Raw genomic sequence first — 24,666 nt, 5'->3', positions numbered from 1 at the left:
TATTTTTAGATTAAAATTAGTAAACCTTCAAGCCATTAATATTTAAAACTGAATATAAATTTGTTCAAAGTGGAAAGCATTGCGTAAATGTTAACTTAAAAAGAAGATAAAAGTTCTGAAAATTCGTCATTAATCAAACCAGGTTTCTTGATATCAATTTAAAGTTTGATAGGTGCCACAGTTCGATCACAGCCAATATATATATAAATATACTGGCGGACGAAATTCCATTGCTGACCTTATTTGTTATCAAACTTGACATTATTTTGAAGTGAATTCAATTGATTGACTGGCTGTCATATCCATTGGTAACTTTGGCATTCAATGACAACTTATGTGTACGATGCGCATAAGATCCAGACTCTGGACTGGCATAAAGTTGCGAAACGCACTGTCTGTTCAGGTGCACTCGAGGCAGACTGTTAAACACTAGACAAGCACCTGAAGACCGACAAGTCGTTGGCTGTAGTCAAACAGTGTACGTAACTAAAAATAAACATGGCACAAACTGTCGACCGGCTTTAATCAATATTTTGCCATAGCTCACCCTCGCACACTAGCAATTAACAATAACAGTAACAATAACAATAACATGTTCAAACGAACGATAACTTACTAGAAAGTTTTTCCAGCCAATAAGGTAAAAATCGAAAAGCCAAACATTGCAGAAACAAAAACAGGCAAAGATTGTTAAGTGAAATGTTGGCCAACTTACTTGACCAAAAGGTAAGTATATCTTTCTCCCTCCTTTCTCCATATATCCCCATCTTTCTCACACCAGGCTTAAAACCATTGAGGCGTTACAAATCATCGACTGCAACTGATCGTTTACCATTTTGACATATCGATGCATGCACACGCGTACTGTGCATTATGGTATTTTCAACTGCATAAACTTGGCGCCCTTTCTCTTTTCGTAAGATATATGCTCCTCTATATGTGTACGCCTGCGATTGTTCCCCATGATTCTTCACTGGCACGCAACATCGATCAATGATAAGACAGTTTGAGTTATGAATTGAATTTATTATTCGAATTTCAGCGGGTGGGCAGACTCTGAGATCGCTGTGAGGCGTGGCAGCTATTTTATGGGGCGTATAGATTGATTGCCTAAATAATAATTGAATGGGAAATTATTGGCGGTCTTTCGGCGAAGAGAACAGGGAGATCTATTTCAGATTGGCTGTTTCTGGGCGAAGGTATCTATTTGTTCAATTTCAATTATTAGATTGGAACTATCAATTGCATCAACGTTATATCTAAGGCAGACAATATTTTTTCGTTGATGAATTACAGTATAGTTTATAGCGGTAGTTGTTTATTATTTTTTGGAGATGTGAAAGTGGCTTATGTATTGTGTAATTTTTTTTTTAGGTTCAAGAGATTTATATCCCATTAATTTCCCTTTGAATTTAAATATTTTAATACTATTTAGATGTATTAATCTAACTACCGGTAATATGCAATAGATGCCAATTTAAACACAAATCGTTCAAATCGTTAAAACTGCAAAAGATGACATATTGCCATTTATTTGCAACTGTAGCTGTAAATGCTAAATTTATTGAACTAACCTTGATGGTTGCAATACAACCTGATCAAACCAATAACTCCCCCAAATTTCCATTAAGCACTTACCCCTTCACCCCACTTTTTCCAACAAGTTACCTGCAAAATCCAATCAAGCAATAAACAAATGGGAACCCATTAACCAAAAAAAGAGCAATATAGCAAGAATAACAAATTGCAAGCTGTAGTTGGAGTAATTTTTTATGGGCGTGCTCATTTTTTTACTCTTTGGTGTCTGTTATTTGGGTATGACTTGGAAGTGGAATTGTGTGCTCTAGATCCAAGTCAGCGGTTTCAGGCCAAAACACAAAAATACCAAAAATCAAACAAAAACCGACACATGTGGCCAAATGCAAATGCGCATTTTGTCGCATTCCAATCCCAGCTGGTCGAGTTGATCCGAACTGGTGGCTTTGCCGGTTTTTTAGCCGCAGTCAAACTAGTGCCTAATGCCATCCGAATTCGAAATTGGAAAAAACAAGAGAACATATTTGTGCTCACTCTTAGTCTTGATTAACCTTTAAAAATTAAAAAGGACTTTATTTTGCACATGTACTTTTTACCTTTTAAATGGTAAAAAAAACCTTTACTTGGTTTAAATTTATTTGACTTAATATAATAACATATATTTGTATTCACATTTATAATAAACAAAATAAGTTATTTCAGAATTAAAAAAAAAATTTTCTTACATATACTATAAAACTGACTCTTTTTAAGAAACTCAGCTTTGTAAGTTTGGATGGAAGTTAAATTCAGTTTTTCATAATACAAAAAAAAACTCAAAGCTTTCCGAATTAGAATCGGCTTGCAACATTATTGGTCGGTAACACAATATACCCTCACATTTTTCACTGTTAGCTATTATAAAAACCCACACACACTAGAGCTCTCGCACAAATTGGTGCGGTTCGTATCTAAATCGAGTCTCAATTACACACGAGCAACAGCCCCCGCCCCCCCTTTTACCACCAATTTTCCACCCCCTTCCCTGGCGGTTGGATTCTCATTTACTGAGCGCGGGTTACGCAGAGCATTCGGCAGTGGAGCGTTGGCAACCGCCGTCTATAAACCGAACCACACCCTCCCCACTGACTTTTCCACTAGCCCCCTCAGAACTCAACCGACTTTGCATTCGCTTGATCATTAAATGCTTAACCAAATGAGTTAAGGCGATATATCAGTGGTTGTGAACGGGGTGTGTGCCATCACTTTGTTGTTGCTGTACACTTGGGGAAATTGTGATGGTTCTTTTCAATGTTTGGATCGCTTTGTTCTTGAGATAAAGAAAGTACTGGAATGTTGCATTGTAAGTTCATGCCCAAGCCAACACTTTTGCACGATCTGGAAAATCTTGCTAATTAAAAATTGAAATTTTTGACTGGGAATTTCTAACTAGAAAATGTATTTTCGTAATTCTATTGATACAAAAATATGTATAACAAATTTAACGTTGATAATAACCTATTTATAAGTTTTAAGAATGACAGTATTTATTTATTTTTAAAAAGCTGATCTTGAATAAATAAATATTGTATATTATTCTGGCATAATTTTTAATTTATTTAAAGAAATTATAACTTTTTCTCAGTGATATGCATATGTTACTGTAAGTGCGGGCAACATGTGGTCGTCTGTTTGTCTGCGACTCTTAAGTCGCTCTCGCAACTAAAGAAAGCATGGAAAATATTTCAGCAATGTGAAATGGGGGCACGAGTTCTGAGCTCTCGAAATGATTGCACTCCCCTCAATGGGGTTAATTTTCGAGCAGGGGGTGGGTAGGATTATCCGTTGAGTTTTTTGTAATTATCTCCGAACATGTGTGGGAATAAATGAATACAAAATACTATTTAAAAAAAGTTTCGACTTCACATAAGAGTGGGAAATGTGACTTGCAAACAAAGCAAGAAAGTAATTGTTTAAAAATATTATGTATTTTGTTGTTCAACCCGCTGCTTTAAAATAATTTTTGGTTAACTAATTATGCAGTATTGTAAAACAACGTTAAATAAATTGGCATATAATTAAGAAGTTTTATAAATCATTCTCCAGTTGAAAAAAAAAAAACAAATTTAAGCTTTCTTAGAAGAGGTATTTCCATTAAAGAAAATTTTAAAAAATCATTTAATATCTTACCAATTAAAATTCCGGGTTCCATAGTCGTAATAATCCTTGGTTCGCCTAATCCCAGTAGCGAATAATTTCGTTTCGAAAAAAGTTAAAATCACAAGGTAAACATAAAATCTATGCTTTTCAAGGTCGGATCGAATTAAATTATTAAATCTCGTAGAATCACATGGGGCACAATTCGGGTAACTTATTTCGATTTGATTGATCGGCTTCGCGGAATGGCAACTGATATCGCCACATTCCTTTTTTTTTACCACTTTCGCACCTTTTTGTTTTGTTTAACGTTTCGTAATAATTCGCTTTAATTGCTGAAAAGGGAAGGTGTGCCAAGAAATTCTACAAAAACGAACAAAAATCGAACAAAAAAATGTTAGTTGACACTGTTTTGTTTGTTTTCCAAACAGACTTTTGTGTTAAATTTTCCACCAAAAAAGCAAACAACTTTTGCGCATGCGCAAAGACGAAAATAAACAAAAGAAAGCGTGGAACAAAAGGAGAGTGGAAAAGAGCGGGAGTCACGCAACTACCGTTAGGATTTTCCTCAGCTTTTAATGAGTTTTCTTGTTTGTTTGCCTGCCATTTGTAAGTTTAACAAGCTGCGTTGTTTACCTATTTGATTGTTTTATTTATTTTTTTGCCTTTTCTTTATCAATTTCTTATGAGATATCACACAGGTGCGCTCTCCCTATCCCTCTCTCCGTCGCGCTTCACCCTCCCTCTCTTTAAAAAACAAACACCGGTTGAAAGGCGAACGTTGGCAAAGGCCGGAACAGGCGGCATAAAAAGCGAAAACCAGAAATGAAACGTGTGGAAGTGGTACAGACAACAGTTTTGTTGTTGCAATCGTGGGTAATTTGTGAGTCAAAGAATCAAGAATGTGTGTGTATGTATATGTGTGGATGTTCGAAAAAAGAGTTAAAGGAAGCCAAAAACCCATTAAAAACCAAGGCAAAACATCGCCTTGGGCTTACAAAATGACATTCCTTGCACTTGCTGATAAAATTCTTAAAAATGTATTATTATTATTTCTGCACTTTTGTTTAAACAACTTGTGGCTCACTCTCACACACACGCGTACACCTTGAACTTGCGTCAGCTCTTTTTTTTATGATTTTCTTTATTTTCTGCTCATTTTGATGGTCACTTCTTTTGCACTTTTGCCTTTTTTGGCTTTACAACTTTAGAAACACACACTTTTTGCCTTTCATTTTTCTGTTACTTATTTTTCTCGGCTTAAAACGACGGCGGCAGTAAAAATCGAAAAACTACATGTCGGTTTTCCGGAGCGTTTTATGTCTTTCCTCTCCGAAGTCCAAAATTACTGTTTTCAAAGATTGTCGTACTTCAAAAAAAATCAGACTTTACTTTTTATTTCTTCCGCGTACTTGTGGTTTCCATTTGAAGCTTTTGAAGTTTGAGCGGCTTGTGGCCGTTAAACCTATAGGAAACATCGGAAATTTTCAAAACACGGTTGATCTCTACTCTCCGCTGCCTGGAAGAGAGACCGGTTCTCTTAGGAAGAGAGTTGTTCCATTCCCAATTGGAATCTCTCTCCTACTATGTTAGATCATCGCTTTCCTAACATTAATGTTAAAACCAACATTATGTGAAAACCGACGATTGAGCTTGCCGTTAAAAAAACGATTTTGAATTTCGAATTGCTTGATTTAATTTGCTTACTCTGTGCCGTCTTCTTAAATAAAATAAATAATTCGATTATTGATGGTAGTGAAAGTGGTTTTGGTGAGCAGAATATATTTTTTGCGTTTAGTTACAAGTTCTCGGTAGTTAAAAACACTGTTTCTATGTTTATCGAAATTTCAGCCGCAGTGTTGAAAAACGAAAAATTTAAGTTCCTATCTCCAGATGGAATTAGATGAGGCTTCGAAGGAAATCATGGTGGTAAACACACCACTGGGCCTTTTTCAGTATCAGCGTCTTCCTTACGGGATTGCAAGCGCACCAGCGATCTTCCAAAGATACCTCGAGCAACTTCTAAAAGGAATAGAAGGTTGTGGCAACTATTTAGATGACATCATCATCTCAGCACCTACAAGCGAGGAACATCTGAACCGAATCGACCGAGTTCTCAGCACTCTTCAAGAGAACGGCATCAGATGCAAACGGCAAAAATGCTTCTTTTTCAAGGACGAAATAGAATACTTAGGGCGAAGAATCAGCACAAACGGCATTCTCCCAGACAGCTCAGGCTTGGAGGCTGTAAAACTGTTGTGTCCGCCTTCTAACTTACAACAATTGGAAGCATTCATGGGTAAAGTTACTTGGTAAAAAATAAGTTGATTACTGAGCAAAATAGTTATTTGAATAAAAAAGTGTTCCATACTCAGGGTAAATAGCAGTAAGCATTGCGAAAAATAAAAATTTTCCTACTCATACCCAGAGTGAATGTTTTTTTTGACCATGTCCACTTGTTAAAGGGCCTAGTTACACTTGGGTTGCTTCATTGCGACTGTGGCTAGTGGCAGGTTTTGTATAGGCAGATAGAGATGGGGAAAAGTTCGTTAAAGTGCAAAATTTTGATTTTTACCAATGCTTACTCGATATTCGAACTATCACCACTAACGACCTAAAACAACAGCAAAAATAGACGTTAAACAAAGGCGGGAGGATTTTCCTTGACAAATAAAAACAAAGAACAGCTGATTAGACGCAATGAAGCACGTCTGTCAAGTGCAACAGACTATTGTGCTACATTGCGTCTATTCGGATATCGATAGCAGATAGGTAACTAGCCTATGGGATATCGCCAAAAAGTTCCACTCGGACGACCTGACTCGCACTGTTCGTATGGCACCGAAATTGAACTGCGAACATATCAATCCGCAAAGTTTTGACCGCATTCAAACTGAACTAACCACTTAGGTTTTCTCACAAACAGTCAGCAACGCCATTGAAATTACTGGTAATTACTGCTGCAATTCGCAGTTTTAAAAGAAACTCAAGATTTACTCAAAATCGGTATAGTCTGCGACGGATTAAAGGCGAAGAGACTGAATCGGTAGCAATCAATCGATTAAGCCACGATCCGATTGAAAATTATTTTCTGCACACAGGAGCCAGTTCAAAAAAAAAAGGCCGACAGCCTAACGGATAATTAAAACAAAACATGGCTCCGATGCTTCATACGCATTCCATATTCACCCATTTTTCTTTCCCGATTTAGAGAGGGTTTTACAATCAGAAAATATAGTCGAAAAAAGCGCGACAAGGAACATGCTGGCGAGCATACTGCCTAAAGTTCTTCCTGAAAAAGGAAATACAAATTGTGCCTGCAAACGCTTTTTGATGACCGACCCAGAAGCAGCAAAATTGATGGGGCATGAAGGTATTGTAAACGAGCAATTGATGGTTCCATATCAGGCTTACAGTGACTCATGCTGAATTTTTAGAAATGAATTTTACCATCGTCCAAACCAGTCCGAACTATCCGCCGCACTATCCACCTGTGTCTCGCACAAAAAGCCATTCTAAGGCATTTTATTGAAAGACTACTGCACGAGTGGAAAAATGACAAGCGCAAGTGGAAAACCAAGTCCAGAATGAGCTTAACAAAGTCGAACTAGTGTAAACTAGGATATAAATATGCTGAAATTAGCATTCAAAATGCCCAAAGGCTTACAGTTTAAAAACTGTCCGGTCTACTGTATTTTTCCATATGAAAAATAAAACACCGCTGATGAGGAAGTGTTGGTGTCTCCCGAAGCAGTAGAAAAAGTACGTGATATTGACGCACCGACTCTAGCACCAGTTATTTTTCTTTTCATATAAATTTAAGTTAACCAGACTGCAATGGTCATTGATCTGGGGCCAGCACCGGATGCGCGTGTAAGCGGGTGGCGAAATCCGATGTGGCCAATGCAAGCTTATTGTTCAGCTCACGAGGCGCATAGAGCTGGAGAAGAATCGATAGTGGGACCATCGATGGTTTTCGATAAGCAATCGAATCTATTGATGGTTTAAGATACACAAACAAATCTATCGATGTTTTTCGATAAGCAATTGAATCTATCGATGGTTCTCGATAAGCAATCGAAACTATCAATGGTATTTGGGCTACCAAAGTCTTAAGCGCGTATTCTGGTCTAGAAGCCTGAGTTTTGGAAATTTTTTTAAGTGAGATACAAAAAAAATTAAAAACATTTTTAATATAAAATTTTATTTTTTTTTTCTATTGACATTTTGAGAACAAAAAATAAACAAGAAAAAAAAACAAAATTCGCCGAGATACAAAACGGTGGATTGTAGTCTTAAAAAAAAAACTTTTCGTGCTGGTTGACATGATTTCAACCCTTGTAAAGGTCGGATAAAAAAGTCAAACAAATTCTTCATTAGTAAAGATGCCGCTTTCGGGTTGACCACTTAAAAAAAAATAAATAGAAATAACAAAATGGCATCGATTTGAAAACAAAAAATGTGTTTACTACATTTGTTCGACCTTTTCGAATATTTTATTTATCAACATTTTCTTTAGTTCGAGGCAGACGCGATAAAGAGTTGTATTAACAACATATAATCCAAGATTAATTCCTAAAAGTGCGTCATAAGCAGCTTGGCCGATTTGCCAACTTGGATGATTAGGAAGGGGAGCTGATGGTGTTGTTTGAAGGGCTTGCAAAGGAGACCAACACAGTTTCTAAAAAAAGAGCAAGGATCCCCGTATATGTGGAAGTTTTTCCTGCCAGAAATGCAGCAGTAAAGAATTGTGGAAGTGCGAGCAGGATTAGCTGCGCTTGTTTTTGTTTTCAGTCATTTTTACGCAAAATAGATTTTTTTCTTAAAATGCTCGAGGCTAAGGATTTTTATTCGCATTTATTTTAAATGCCGCATTTAGCCTAATGGGATTCCTTGTGTAATTAAATACGTTTTAATCCGCCAATGGAATCCGGCTATATATATTTAAATTGAATTGTATTTTTTCATTTAGATTCCATACATAGTTTAAACTGCAGAGGGCTTGAGCACTATCATGGTGGAGATGATTGACACTTTTGGGCTAAACTAGAGAAAATAAGCTGAGAAATGGGGTTAAATATTACATTTTAGAATGATAAATTTCAATGTTCATATTTGATTTATTTGTTCATATCTTAAATTGTCTTTGTTGTTCACTTAGCTTGACCAGCATCTTGACCAACTTTAGCAACTGGGCAATATTAGTGGTCGTTTCGGGGAGCACCGCTCCCAAAGCCAGTGCCAACTTCTCCGGAAAGTAATGATTTTAAAAATTTCAAACATCGATTAAATATCGATGTTTTCCACCAAAAGCATCGCGAACATCGATGTCTATGAAAGATCATCGTTTTCCTAACGTTTTTATGCTATTTAACATAGTAAGAGAAAGAGATTCCAATTGGGAATGAAATTACTCTCTTCCGCTCTCTTGCGGAACGATGGCAGTGTTAGGTGGACGTTCCATATGCTCTGCTAAGAGAGCCACCGTATTGGGAACGATGGGACAGTTTTAGACGTCCAAAAGCGATTTGAAACGATCTCTCTTATTGGAACGCATTGCAGCCCAACTGGGTGTGAGAGAGAAAGGAGAGCGGTAAGCGCGCCTTTAACACGTTTCAACTTCAGTTGTTGCGTTCGCAAAGTCAGAGAATGAGAGGAAGATCGCCTATTGGAATTCAATTGAAATCGAATCGGAATAAATTCAAGGGCTGATCACAGTGGGTAAATTTAAACAGAAAACGATACTTTTAAAGTGTACATTAATAACCCATCCAAAATTGTATATCAGCAGAAAACTTACAAATGTACTAAAAAATTAGCAGATTTTACTGAGACAATTAGTCAACTATGTAAGAGTTCTAATTTAAACATTCAAACTTCACGCACATCTTGGGGCATTGATAAATTTAAGCTTACTTACATATTAAAATTTTATCATTAGAAAAATTTAAATTATTTTAAGCATACTACTACTTCAAAAACATCATTTGTAATTTTGCAGCAAGAAAATTTTATTTATACATAATTATATTCAATAACATGTTTGCAAAGTTTCAAAAAGAAATATTAAATGTGTTTTATCATAATGTATTTTTTTAGCTTGCGGGAGTTCTTACTTGAAAAGCGTTTTTTAAATATATATTTTAAGACTTATTAATTATACTTCTTAAAGTGTGAAGTGTAATAAAATGTTTTAAAAAAAAGTGGCTTACATTATTTTTTAATATGTAAGTAATGAATCACAGGAAAAAATTATTTTTACAAGCTTTAAAGTATTAGTAATGCATACGGTCATCCGAAAAGACCACAAATTCAATTGTTTTGTGTTCTGATAAAGAACCTATTTTTTTAAGCACGAAAAATCAATAAGTAGTGGGTATCTCATCTTCCATATTAAACATAATTATTTATAATATGTTTGTCCATAGAGTAGTTGTATTTCTGTGTCAAATCATTAAATTTTGTCAGCATCAACAACATTAGTTATATGTTATTCTACCAAACACTTAATTTTCAAAATTGAAAAAAGAAGGCGCTGTCACAAACTTCCATATATATTTTTCTGTCTATATCTGTAATTCGGCAAACACTTTCGGCAAAAGGTCTGTTCGAAATCAAGCTCAAAAAATATAATTTTTCGGCACAAAAAAAACGGAAGGAGTCTGATAAAATGTCCATAAATCGGGGAAGCAAATTGTTGCTGCGGGCGAATCCTCTCCAGATTTTGAGGCGCAGCAAGGCGGACTATGGGAAAACGGTGTGCAACCTGAAAGTCAACAAGGAAACCAAGGTTTTAGTCCAGGGATTCACCGGAAAACAGGCCACATTCCATTCGGAGGAGTCCCTGAAGTACGGCACCAACATCGTGGGCGGAGTGAATCCCAAAAAGGGCGGTACGGAGCATTTGAAAAAGCCCGTTTTTAAGTCCGTGGCCGAGGCAGTGGAAAAGGTGAAACCAGATGCCACCGTGATCTTTATACCACCACCCTCCGCCGCCGAGGGAATTTGCTCGGCCATCGAGAATGAAATTGGATTGATTGTGGCCATCACCGAGGGTATTCCGCAGTCGGATATGGTGAGGATTTCGCAGATGTTAAGGTGCCAGGAGAAGTCGCGCCTGCTGGGACCCAACTGCCCCGGCATTATATCACCTGATCAGTGCAAAATCGGCATTATGCCGGGCGATATCCATAAGAGGGGCGTCGTGGGCATTGTCTCACGGTCGGGAACGTTGACCTACGAGTCCGTCCAGCAGACCACGCAAGTGGGTTTGGGCCAGGCTCTGTGCATTGGCCTTGGCGGAGATCCCTTCAACGGAACCAGCTTCATAGATGCCCTCAAGGTCTTTCTGCCCGACAAAGAGATCAAGGGCATCATCATGATCGGGGAGATCGGTGGGACCGCCGAGGAGGAAGCAGCCGAATATCTCAAGGAGCACAATACAGGATGCGAGGCCAAGCCCGTCGTAGGCTTCATCGCTGGCCAGACCGCTCCGCCGGGTCGTCGAATGGGCCACGCCGGCGCCATCATTTCGGGTGGCAAGGGGGCGGCCAAGGACAAGGTCGCCGCCCTCGAAAAAGCGGGCGTTCGCATGACCGCCAATCCCTGTCATCTGGGCACCACGCTCCTCGAGGAGATGGTCCGCCTGAAACTGGTGCCCAAGCCGGCAGCGAAGGCCCAGGCTGGCAAGAAGTAGGATCAGACGGCAAATATTTTGGTTTTTAATAAACGATCTAATGGCTTTCAGTGCGCTTTTAATTTCACAAATTTGATTTTTTACATCGTGTATTGATTTTTGATGGAGACCATTAGCTAAAATACTTAAAAAGCAGCTGGTCATCTCCACAAAAATTAAATTACTTGCTTAAAGCAGTTGAATATGTCTGGTTGAACTATATCCATTTAATATAATATAAATAAAATATATTTTTAATTATAATTGCTGAAAGGGGTGGCTTCGGTTATAATTGTGGCAAACTATGTAAAACAGCACTCAGTTAATAATGCCTAGAGAAGTGCTAAAAAAACTTCAGTTGCCAATATATCATAGACTTGCCGTTTTAATATGGTTAAAAATTTGTAATATTAATACCATTTTTCCATAATTTACAATTTCCAAATCCTCAGTGTAATTCCAAAAACCATTCCCATTAACTGAACTACGAAATTGTTTTTAAAACTGCACACCAAAGAAATAGCATCATTGGAATGTTAAAAATTTTATTTATATTTTCGTTTCGTCTTTTTCTGTATGGTTTTCTGCAATTATAATTATAATGCTTTTACACATAGACTCGTTTAGCTTGTAGTGTGTTTTTCTTCATATAACTCCAATTTGTTCATCTGTATTTGATTACTTGCTTAAATTTGTTGAATATGTCTGGTTGAACTATATCCATATAATATAATATAAATAAAATATATTTTTAATTATAAAATATATATATTCAAATATTCAATATTCAATAAACTATCAGTATCCAAAAATTTGAGTTCATAAACCATTGCTGAAAGGGGTGGCTTCGGTTATAATTGTGGCAAACTATGTAAAACAGCACACATTTAATAATGCCTAGAGAAGTGCTAAAAAAAACTTCAGTTGCCAATATATCATAGAGTTTTCGTTGGCTATTTTAATATGGTTAAAAATTTGTAATATTTAATACCATTGAATTTTTCCATAATTTACAATTTCCACCCATGTTTATTTATATAGTTTATATTTTTGTGTATGCGTAAGTTTTGTCTGCAGTGGCGTTTTATCATGAGTTTGATATCAAAAATTGTTTCTTTGTAAAGCCTATAACAAACATAAGATAAGCGGAAAATAATTTGGCCACGGCCAAGACAGAAACCAGACTCACCCATTGTTTTAACGCGAAATTCTTCGTAGTCCATTAGGGGAGGAGTTTCGGCTCCTCGCACGGTGTCCAGAAAGTCCTCATCGCTATAAACAGAATCGTAATCGCTGGGATCATGCATTATTTAATTTGTTTAAATAATTCACGGAGAGACACTCAAAACTGTTGCATACTCTTGGGCAGCGTAATTATTCACTTGATGTTTAATTTTTCGATAATCTGATTTAAGGAAAAATATAGAAGTGGGAAGGCGTATTAGGAAATGCAATTAATTGGAATGCTAATCCCGGAAAGACTTGAGGGGACTTTGTGGCACTCGGAGCCACCGGTAATGGAGGATCGAGAACCGAGAGCACCGACAACCGCATGCGCTTCCAATTTAAACACGACTAAGGTGGGACAAGGGTTTTGGCCGCCGTTCTGCGTTCTCAGCTAATCAAGAGCAAATACTATGAAGGCTATCAAAAACAACAAACAAATCTACAGGCTGATTAGAATATCAAGTAGTATAACAAGTAGGAACTTCTTGCTCAAGCATATTGGCTACAGGATACCCCTTACTTCTAATCTTTTAATTTAAAACTATCTACAATTAAAAGATGAGTGCAAATCTTTAAAAGTCTAAATAACCATTCTTTGCATAAAATGAAAACTTAAATAATTTGTCACATAATTTCCAATATATACAGTGAATCAAAGCTAAAACAAATTGAGAATTATAGCGCCCTTAAGGGTTTTTAAAAACTGTTTTCAAACCAATTATTCCTAAACGCATATATTTTCATTTTTAAAATATTTACAGACAAACAATTTGACATCCAATATAGTTTGAGTTAATGATAGGGGACTTAAATACCGAAACATTTCGTTATGTCTGGCATACCATTTATAATCTCTAAGAATACTGGGTATAAAAACATACGCTTTTATTTGCACGAGAGCGCGTGCTATCTCCGCTCTCACTCTCCCCCAGCGAAAGTAATTAGGGAGAAGTTCTTAATGGCTGTGAGTGCAAGCGAGACGCAAGCATATATCTTATCGCCCGTGTAGAACTTGGACTGAGATAGCTTACGACTGTCGTCCGCCTGGAATTCCTTCAATTAATTAATGCATTAGAGTGATAGCCGTATATTAAAATTGTTAAAGTGTAAAAAAACATCGAAAGAAAGAAACTAGAAAAGTTCCTTTTCCTTAAAATAGTATGATAACGCTTTTGACAAATTGTTTGAAACCTATCCTCAGTGTAATTCCAAAAACCATTTCCCATTAACTGAACTACGAATTTGTTTTTAAAACAGCACACCAAAGAAATAGCATCATTGGAATGTTAAAAATTTTATTTAAATTTTCGTTTCGTCTTTTTCTGTGTGGTTTTCTGCAATTCTAATTATAATGCATTTACACATAGACTCGTTTAGCTTGTAGTGTGTTTTTCTTCATAAAACTCCAATTTGTTCATCTGTATTTAATTCAAACTTTAAATGTTGTTTTGGATTTGCATAAAGTTTTTTTTGTTTGATTTTTGAAGAGCAATTTTTCTCTTATTGCTGGAGTATTTTGTTCGCTACGTTTTTTTTTCAGTAACTGATATGTTTTGTTTACTCGTTTCATTTAATTATGTTTCAACTATTTCTTGTGTCTTTTGTTTCTGGTGGTTTTGATATTTCGTAATTCGTCTAGCAACTTAAATAACCATTTTAAACAAATTTAAAATAAAATAAACGTCGAATAACATTTAACAAAGCTTGATTATTAGTTTTTTTTTATATAAAAATGTGTTGTTCAGCATTGTAAAATTGTTTCAGCGTTTTAAGAGTTCAATGGGTCAGTTTTGGTATTAAAACCCTGAAACAAGTAACAATTTATACATATAAATGGATTCTAACAAAGAAAAACAGAAAACAATCAAACAAAAAAAAAACACATGTTACAAAATTTCCCTTGGTGTGATTAGCTATAAATTTGTTTATATATAATTTTCTTAACGTTATTTAATTTTCAACTTTCTTTTCGTCTTCATATTTGATATGTTTTTGTTAATTGATATGTTGCATATATTTTGTATTTCATAGATTCTTGTGTGTTTGTAACTTTTGCAGTTTTGTTTCTTCTTTAGCAAGAGATCTGCTGATATGTATGCGATATAAGTTTTGTGGCTTATAATTAAAAGATGTCTATGTTTTGTATATAGCATTTGTATATTAAAATCTAAAAAATATTCACAAGGAAAAAAACGTTTTTTTTTAGATTTTAATAGTTTTTGTAAGTTAAAATTATTTAAAATGTACAGGCGAATATGTTTTGATGGAACGCAAAAACAAATTATCACTTTGTTGTTTTTAATTTTCGTGTTTGGTTTATCCATTTCATTTGCATCGATTATGGAATTCGTAGTTTGTCTCCTTTATTTACATGGGGAATTACCTCACATCCTCTTTTAATCATATACATATATATATATATATAATTCAATGGATCAGTTTCTGTTCATAGTCATTCATTTAATATTACTCTTGACTTGTTTAAGTTTCTTCGAATAAATATTTTTCATAATTATATTTTAAATAGACGACTATATGATTAAAATGTTTTTTTTTTTCAAATAAATAATTGTAGTTTACTTTTGCTGTAGTTGTTGTATGATCTATCAGCTAATTCAAGGTACTTATAACTCCATTAAATTTTCGGTTTAATCTTAAGAAATTGCCTTTAACGTTGGGTTTTTAATTTCTCCTCTGATTTCTATTCGTTTTAGTTACTTGTCACACTATCTGGTCAACAATTCCGTGCTCCGTTTAAAGAATGTTTGAATTAGAGAATTCTTAGACTAGGTAGTAAGGTGTTTTTGTGTTTTGAGAGCCAATTTTAATATCTGCCTAGATAATATTCCAAATTGTTTGGGTCAGTTTTTGTTCTTTGGCAATCAAAACTGGCCCCCAAAACGTGAGAATCTCATTTTGGTTACAATTTGCTTTTGTGTTTTTTTTTTTCGTCTAAGAAATATATATGTTGAAAATTGAGTAAAGTTGTGTGTATTATTTTGAAATAAAGGTTAGGCTTTACAACTATTTGGTTTGAATATATAACTTGAGTTCTCTTATTGATATTTTGTAGACACTCAAAACGTTCCGTGAATTATGCAACTCAAAACCAATTCTTCAACTGCCGCACAGTAGCTCGACATAGATATTTTATTAACTATAACGTGTGCCTAGTTTATTAATTAATTTCTCTGTTGTATTTGAAACATTGAAGTTCTTCTTCTACTGGAAACAACAATAGCTGCAGGGCTTTCTCTACATTTACTGACTAAAACTAAACAAATATTCCATATTTTTATAGTATATAAGAAATAGACGGTTATCGAAAGAAGATAAGTGTACGGGTAAGTACGTAAGAAAATGGTTGGAAGGTTCTTTACTGATAGCCTCGGTTGCCGATTTGCATACACTGTTTTTGTAGGGACTTTAGTTTTGAATACCATAAGTGACGGATCTAAGAAGCCTTGAAACACTTTACATATACATCAATAAAAATGTTCAATATCCGTTTACATATATATGTTTCAGAAAAAGTTCGTTATATAAACACTGATATATTTTCGTTTTTTTTTTTCTTTTTTGTTTTACTTTTTTCATTCACTTTTTTAGTACTTTGCCAAACGATCCTGCTTCCACATTTTATTTTTCTAGTTTTATGAAGTTTTTTCTGCAATGTTCTGAAATTTGCGCATAGATTTTCTCAAAAAATATATAGATCGCGATAGAAACGCAACACATAAAGAAAGTCTAAGAAAGAGCGCAGAAACTTGGGAGAAAGCTGGAGATTTGTTTTTCGTCTGATAGCAGCCGATTTGTTATCGAAATTTTGTTTGTTCTTGTATATGTATTTTCTCTTCGCCATTATTTTTTTGTAGCTTTTTCGTGGTCTTTTGCAATTTTTTTTTTAAGTTTTTGGTTTGCTTGATTTTGTTTTTTTTTTTATAAAAGTGTTTGAAAAATGAAAATAAATCAACTTAAAGATTGGGTAAGAAGGTTTTGGAAAGCAAAATTATACTCAAAAATAGAGTTTGAGAAAATATCTTTTGGCTGAAATGAACTGGGGTGTTTGTGTGTGTGTGTGTGTTTTTGTCAGCGGACGATGAGTGTAGGTATGTGTATATGTGTGTAATTCGCATTTAATAATTGTAATTATCGTAGGGCGTGCCCAAATACGAATAGAAATTAGGATTGATGGGCTGTGCGTGTGCGTAATAAAATCCAGAAGCCGGATCTGGCGCTACTCAGTCGAGGAAGCCGGTGTTGACCAGTTTCTCCAAGAAGAACTTCACATCGCCCAGCTCCGAATCCTTGATGCCCAGCGACTTTAACATGCCGAGATCCCCGTTCTCCACCGCCATGAAAACCGAGCGCAAGTGTTCCAAGTCCGATCTGAAAAATAGGATGCAAAACCAATCCGCTTTAGTAGGGTTTGTTTTCAGCTTGTCCGTGAGATTAAATAAAGTTTTTAAATAAAGTTTTCTTGGCAAACGACTTAAGGGACGGAATGAGAGAGGGTGTGTAGGAAAAGGAGTCTCTAAATGCTGTTAAGCTCAAAATAGTTCTTGGGGTTAAAAGGAAAATTGTGCTACCGTGGTGTTAAATATATATTTTATGGTTTTTTTTGTAAACCATGTATATACAATTAAGAATTTTTAATCCAGGCATTACAAAGTAATTATACAATATCTACCAGTTTGAAAATTGTATTACATATTTTTGGCAGCCCACAAAATGAATAATAATAATAATGTAAATATTTAAAATGTAATCTTATTCATGACAGAGTTTTTGGCAGAACATATTATATATTGTACCAACTATGTAAACCAAATAATTTGATAATAGTCATAGCTCATATATTTGAATACAAAATATTTGATAACAGCTATGATATCTTATATTTAAACACAAAATATTTGGTTCGATAAGTAGACATTTTTGAGCTGGGAGATATTTAAGAGATTAGTAAAAAAATTATATATATATTCCAGTTTTATATATTTCGATATATATATATTATATATATAGATATTTCAAAGCTTAAGCTCCTAACGCAGTAATTTCCGCTTAACTTTTACTTCAATTTTCTTACTTTAAGCCCACAGTGAACTTAAATAATGAGAAAAAGCTCCTCAAACGCACTCGCAGACATGGACACACACAGGACAAGTTTTAGCTGTGCTGCGGTGGGTCTCAAATTATACGCTTTGCTTAATTAATCCCTGCAGGTAACGTTCGGCGTGAGCAGCAGCTCATGCTATTGTTGGTTGTATTATTGCTTTTGCGGCTTGTATCCTGGGGTGTCCTTTGACCCAAACCGCCCTACTTTGCTCTTTTCTATACCCACATATTTTGCTGCTTGTTGCGGCTGCTAGATAAACTTCATTATCATCAGCATAATTAGTAAAGTGAGTGGGAAACCCTAAGGTCGATTACACAGAAACTAAACTCTGGAAAACATAAAAATTCCACCTTTCAAGATACTTAAAAAAATAAGTCGAGTTTGATACATATTTGATATAAAATGTATATGTTTTATAAAAGAAACAGGGGCTTCATGTTTTTAAAACTTGGGCAAAGACATTTTAGGTCTAAAATCATCAATTAAAAAATATGTTTAGGTGATCTTTAATTCTTTTGTTATATCACTTTACATTTACTTTATTTTGGAAAATAAAAATGTAAAAATTTACATTTTGCTCACCATGTTATTATAATAGCACTCTAATTTGGAACAAATTTTATTACCAGTACAAGTTTATCGTTTAATTTTAAACAAGTAAGAAATGAAAGCTACGGCAAGCCGATGGTTATAACCACTTGCAGTTATATTTTGAGTTTAATGCGTATTAGGTCGATTTTCCCATTCTAAAATTAAGCACTTTAAGGCAAAAAGTCTTAGATTTTCTTTCTGTGCACGCGGGATGGGCAAGCAAGAGTGCAAAACACACATTAATAATTTTTGTGCGTGTCTTGTGGTTCGAGTACATCCATTCTACTCCATGCCCCTTCTTTCCTCCCCATTACTCGGATAGAGACTTGAGCTGGGTGGAGTGACATTATGACACTTGGGCGATTAATTGCCTTGATGAAATTGTGTAAATTTCCAGCATAGCCAGACAGACAAAGACCTCTTATATTACACCCAGCCCCCTATTTCTCCGGCCTTTTCTGTGTCTTGCTAATTTATCAACATGTGCGTGAAGGCAATTTTTGTTCGTGTCCTTTTGTTTGGCCCACAGGTGGAAATCCTGTGCCTGCATGGCCCACAGTTTTATGATTATTATTATTGCCACTCCAACTCACCTTGCCGCTCCATTCTTGTGGTTAGTTTTTGTTGTACTAATTTAATGAAAATATTTCTTTCATGTTTTGTACCTCTACTCAGTTGTCAGTGTTTATATTTGGGCATCCCCCTCGTTTGTGTTCATTTCGCTTGTTGTTGTTTTTGTTAATTAAAATTTGGCTTTGTTTATCTTGGAAATTGTAGCGTGACGCAGGGGGGGAGAATGCCTGAAGTATAATGTAATTAAGACAGCTGGAAACACATGTTCGGGCCTAACAAAGCGTAATCGACTGGGTTAAAAGCGTTAAAATTTGTATTTAAAAAGGCTTTATTTTACTAGCCTGGCTTTGAATTTATATTTCTAATAATTATGAGTCAAGCCACAAGTTCTAAGCATTCTTTTTATGTAAATCCTAAAATTGACAGATTTATAGAAAATGCAAATCCTTTTTTCTCAATCATTGTACAAAAACATGTCCCAAAAGTATTCGAAGGCCGGCTGCCCCTTTTCATAATTTAATTCATTAGGCATGGACAAATATTTTGTTTGCTTAGGACAAGTCTAGCAAATGGTCTAAAAAAAACACAAGCCATAAAGAAGCTCTTCATAAAATAGAACTGAAAAAAACAGAATATGATAAATATGAACGAGATATTTTAAAATTTCATGACACTTCGTGTGCATGCTTTTTGTGTGCTTGCCTTGAACCCAGCAAATTTTATTATTCCAGCAGTCACAAAAATAGCAAAGAAAAAGGGACTCCAACCAAAGGCAGGGATAATTCATGGGACAAGGACAAGGACAAAGCCTGGCCTCTGGACTTCCACTACATAGTTTCATCGGAATAAAAGGATTCCCCCACAAAGCGAAAATAGCCCAGAGTTATACTAAAGTTTCTTAAAGGGCTTTCATTATTTATGTAGCAGATAAGCTTAGAACCTGGCTAAAATTATTTTTCACGCTCGAAAAGCAGCTGACAAAAAGAGGAAGTAATTTTGCTTTTGGGCTTCTGTGGCAGCCATACAACCAATTCAAGCACACTAAATTGCACCCAAGAGCACTTCAATGAGGAAAAAATGTAGTTAATAGTTTTTGCAAAATAAAGGTTTTGTAATTCTATACATAATAATAAATATTATAATGAACATTGTTTTACACACTTCACATCGTAACGATTTTTCTTTGTATTCGGAAAACAATTTAATCAAAATATTGTTAGGAAAAAATTATTATAAACTATTTTGGATTTAGTTCTTGGAAAAAAGGTTTTTCTTTAAATTTTATCAATTGAATATAAATATTTAAGGGAGACCAGAACATTATTTCCCACAGTGCTTATTACTAAAGTTTTTTCTGTGGACTTGCCAAACAATTGAAACGGAATATTTATGTATTTATAATGATTGCCAAAAAATTTGAAATAAAAAAAAAATTGCACAGCTTAAAAGTATAGTAAAAGCAGCTTTCTGATCAGATTTTAATAATTAATGATGACAACGTTTTAAACTGGAAGCGTTATTGTTTTTGTTGGGGTAATGAAGTAGTAGAAACATTGTTCCTAATATTTAAAACGTTACTTATTTTTAGGAAGGGAAAAATAATTTGTTTGCCTTTTTTGTTATCAGTGTAAAAAACTCCCAAAAATTATGAGCTGCAGTGGCAGTGGATAGTTTAGGATTACTCACCTCATTAGATGAAGGGCAGCGCCAAAGTCCTCAATCGTTTGCGACTCACTCAAAGCGATGGCGACCTTGTCCACACCGCCCAGAGGTGAAAGGGCATCACGTGCCTTGCTGCCGAAAAGTTTTTCCAGGTAATTGGGTCCGTGCGAGGCGATCAGGCTCTGAAGGAAGGACGCTGTCTCCTCGACCGGCGGCCTTTTGGCTGCAATTAATAAAACAAACAACATTTTTATTGGTTCCAATTAAATAATAAAGTTTTTGGAAAGGTTGACACTCCCCGCAATAGTAATTAATAAGCTACGGGATGCCCTGATTATTATCAGCTTAATGCATTTGCATTCATAATTTATTCCCATTTAAATTGATTTTTGTTCATTAAGGCGACAAACAATTCGGAATCAATATTCCATTGTTGATTAATAAATGAGAAAAACATTTTTACTCACAAGTCATTAAAATTGAATTGGACATGCCAACATACGTTTTAAGGTTTCATTAAATTTTTTACTGACTGACAATTTTCTAGCCATTAATATTAATAGCGAACTTAATGGTTTTTTTCCTCTTTTCACATTCAACTTTAAACGCACACGTGCATATAAAATTAGTCCTTCCTCTGGAATGAATTATTTAAATAGGTTTTACAGCAATGGGTAGACCGTCCTGCGAGATTTGATATTTTCGGACAATGCTAAATCTTTTTAAATATTTAAGGGCAATAAAAAATAGTATTTACTTAAAACGCTACAAAAAAGTTGTCCATAGTTTTACAACTCGGATTTGGTTGTTTAACTTTGTTTTGCTTAAATACAAAAAAAAAATTTGAAAGCTTTTTTAATCTTTCCATTGTTTTATTTGAGTTAAACGGAGATTTGGTTTGTTTTTACTTGTGTGTCTTTAATGGAAATTCAAAATATAATATAATAATGAGACTAAATACATTTAGATGAAAGGGATTGTGTAGTGATAGTGTGTATTAAGTTCTGTTCAGTTCCATTTAACATGAATGCAATTCTTTAGTTTGAATTTAAGTCTTTTCTATTTTTTTGTAGAATTGAAGGTTTTATTTAGCAGTCGGCAAATGACTGAAACTTCTTCTGGCGTTCTTTTCACTTCGAGGCACTTGCTCAGCATAAAGAAATATATATTTTTCATTTCGTTTTCATGCTCCTGTTGAATAAGTTTATCCCCATTTATTCACATCTCTTCCCTTTCGGCATTTTCTTTTGTGTTTATATTTGTGTTTCCCTTGGCTCCGGCAAACATTTGTGGGTCAGTCAGAAAGTCAGTCGGTGAGTCAGTAAGTCAGTCAGGTAGTCACTCAACCAATCCGCCGAGTCAGTCATGCACAAAGGGCAGACTTTACGGCTCTTGGGTCGCTTTTTTTTAACCCACTGACTGCACTTGTTAACCCACGGGTGCACCATCCCCCATCCCCCAGCCACCCCTCACTACTCACTCACATATGCTGGCATTTTTAATGGCTGCAAGGACACGTATCTGGATGGGTCTTGTTCTCGATGTGTGTGTGTTGATACAGTTACCGACTGTATTTGTTATGCAAATGGCGACGTTTGCAAACCATTTTCCCCTTCCTTTTTTCACTCTTAATACCCTCTAGTTATGGGGTGGCTGTGCGACTTTTGTTTTATTGTCATCAAGATTAATGCGCACAATTAGCTTTACTAGCGGTCTCTGGTGGAAATTTCCCATGCTTGGAGTTTAATCTCTTAATTAAACTTGAAAAATTATTCTTTCGGTGTGAAATTTTTAAATATTTAAGCTTTGCTAAGTTTATTCGATTGCTTTCACAGTTAATGGTCAATTTGTTAATATAAGTATTCAATTGTTAATAAAACATTCTAGGTAGTGCTTGTGACATTACAAATCTTTCTTAGTCTTATCACCTCTTATCACCTTTCAGTTATCTTACCTGCTAGTATATCCTTTTATTCATGTTATAATATTTTTTAATTTGTGCTATTTAACTTGGAGAACAATTTTAACCAATTTTAAATTGTATATCGTTCACAAAAGTAGCAAAACATTACTATTTAAATGATGTAATTAAAAAGTTTTTTTATGGTTAGTCAGCAATTCAGTTTTATGAAAGAAAGAAAGTTATTTTTAGGAATGTTCTAACATAAGAATAATACTATTTCATTTAGCTTAATATGGGAGATGCATTGGTAAACAGTGAAAGAGCAAATGTTTTATTGTTAATGGTTTGTTAATCAGTTATCTTATCGTCAACCATTTTATTCATGTAATAATATTTTTTTTTAACTTGTACTACTCAATTTATAGAATAAATAAACTGTTAAATTTTAAACAATTTTTTTAATAACAAAATTGGAAAAAAATTACTATTTCAATGATTAATTAAATAATTTTGAAATGTTAGTCAGTATTTTTAGAACTTTTATTTTAGGAATGATAAACATATTGGTTCGTTTAATAATTAGAGAAGATGCATTGGTGATCAGTATGGGTTTTTTTATTTACTGAAAATGTTGGGTATTTGCCAATCGAAACCGCTGGAAAACCTTTTCCTTTTCTTTTTCCATGGAGTCGTCTACATGAGCTTCGGTGCCTCCGTGTATTGTGCGCTTCGCTCGGGGGGTTGAGCGCAAACGGCGGGTGGGGATGCGGATGGGATGGGAATGGGAGGTTGTGGGAGTCGGGATTGTCGCCTGTTGTTTGCCTTTAACTTGTTACATATTCCGGACGATGGATATCAGCAGTTTAGATTAAGTCTACGTAGCGATTCTGCCCTAGTGAGGGTTAACATTTTTTAAAACTTTCTCCGCTGCTTTGGGCTGATAGAATGTATGCAAAATTATGCTAATTTCCCAAGGGTATTCGAATGCAGCTTGTTAAAAGTTTTTTGAATACTTTTTATTGCAATTTAACTCGTTTTTCTTTATTTGCGTTCCCTTTTTTTGCCAGCCAGTAATGGTTCAGAGCAAGAGCCTGAGTAACTTTAATAAAATATTATTCCTAATTTGCATACATGGAAAGCATTTTATGAAGAGAAAAAAACAAATTTTATCTATGGATATTTTTGTGGCTATAGCGAAGCACCTTTAATGAAAAATTTATGTTTATCAACTTTAATTTATGCCCTTTAAATTTAATACCTAACACTAAAAATACTATTTAATAGAAGTCTACCTTTATTCTTTGGTTTAAAGGTTTTATTATTCTCTTTAAAGCTTTTGTTAATTTGTTAATAATTTTCAAAGAAAATGTAAGGCTTTCCAGCCCATGATCCTTAATGTTAAGATGGCTTTGTAGATTATTTAGAAAGATCCTATAAGCCCTAGAAATTAAACAAGTAATGGCCCAAGCAAAAACGTGGCCATCAGGCTTCGTTTTGTTTTTCAACTGTTGCCCAGCAACAGGATGAAAGAGGAGAAAGTGGAGATAGTAAGGAGAAACTGGCCGAATAATTTATCAAAGACCCCCGAGGTTGAAGCAATAACTTAGGCCAGCGCTAAAGCAGCCGACACCTCCTAAATGATTTCATTGCCGAAAAGTAGTTTTTTTCCTGCAAAGCCGAACAATGGCGGAAAACCAGCGAAAATGTATTCTACTGTGACCGAGTAGGAACAAAGAGAAGGAAAATGGCGGGTTCGAAAAGTAGGAGTGGGCAAAAGTGGGTTGAAGGTGGAGTGTTGGCTAGTATCTCAACTTTTGGCCAACTGAATTGCTGGTAATTAGCAGCAACAATTTGCTGTTTGGCCTCAAGTTTCGCATTTCCCATTTTCAGTTAGCTCAGCGGGTGGAAATCTTCTTTCCTCCGCCATAAAACAAAGTTTTCCGACCAATTTGTGCGGCCTTTGTTTGCCTGTCTGTGTGGATACCGAAATTTTAAATTTATCACATGAATTTTCCCATCCGTGACACAATTAGGGTAACTATAAAAACTTTTACTGCCATAACTCGACCTCCTTTTTGTTATTTTTTATTCACTTTATATTAGCTAACCATACTATATCGAATATGAAAATGGAATAATTTTTAAGCATTTAATTGCTTTTCAATTTGAGGCAATTACTTTGCAATCAATTTTCCTAGTCCCTCCGAGCAAAAAAAGAAGAAGGCAAATGTAATTGATATG

The 24,666-nt window shown here is 35.0% G+C and overlaps 3 protein-coding genes across 4 annotated transcripts in view; 1 reads left to right on the top strand and 2 right to left on the bottom strand.

The window, feature by feature from the left end:
* The window catches only part of LOC128266569 (dystrophin, isoforms A/C/F/G/H), a 151,344-nt gene extending 138,415 nt beyond the window's left edge, over window positions 1-12,929 (bottom strand). Inside the window, 1 exon segment of the mRNA XM_053003159.1 lies at window positions 12,537-12,929. Coding sequence (XP_052859119.1) covers window positions 12,537-12,654 — 118 coding nt within the window. The 5' untranslated portion in view covers window positions 12,655-12,929.
* Window positions 10,201-11,430, top strand: LOC128266571 (succinate--CoA ligase [ADP/GDP-forming] subunit alpha, mitochondrial). Its single transcript, XM_053003162.1, has one exon. It carries the CDS (start codon window positions 10,343-10,345, stop codon window positions 11,366-11,368), a length of 1,026 nt encoding a protein of 341 aa, XP_052859122.1. The 5' UTR covers window positions 10,201-10,342; the 3' UTR covers window positions 11,369-11,430.
* A 2,192-nt stretch (window positions 12,930-15,121) lies between the features above and the next one.
* The window catches only part of LOC128255898 (IDLSRF-like peptide), a 41,373-nt gene continuing 31,828 nt past the window's right edge, over window positions 15,122-24,666 (bottom strand). For both annotated transcript variants that reach the window (XM_052985738.1, XM_052985749.1), the window contains exons 4-5: window positions 20,547-20,745; window positions 15,122-16,963 (exon numbers count right to left, since the gene is read on the bottom strand). In XM_052985738.1, the coding sequence (XP_052841698.1) occupies window positions 16,816-16,963; window positions 20,547-20,745 (347 nt within the window). In that variant the 3' untranslated portion in view covers window positions 15,122-16,815. The remainder of the gene's footprint in view (window positions 16,964-20,546; window positions 20,746-24,666) is intronic.

This window comes from Drosophila gunungcola, chromosome 3R, assembly GCF_025200985.1.
Source record: "Drosophila gunungcola strain Sukarami chromosome 3R, Dgunungcola_SK_2, whole genome shotgun sequence".
NCBI lineage: Eukaryota > Metazoa > Arthropoda > Insecta > Diptera > Drosophilidae > Drosophila > Drosophila gunungcola.
This window is presented reverse-complemented; position numbering and strand designations above follow the sequence as displayed.

Coding starts and splice junctions, on each gene's coding strand:
- LOC128266571 (XM_053003162.1), top strand. CDS start 10,343: ATGTCCATAAATCGGGGAAGCAAATTGTTGCTGCGGGCGAATCCTCTC.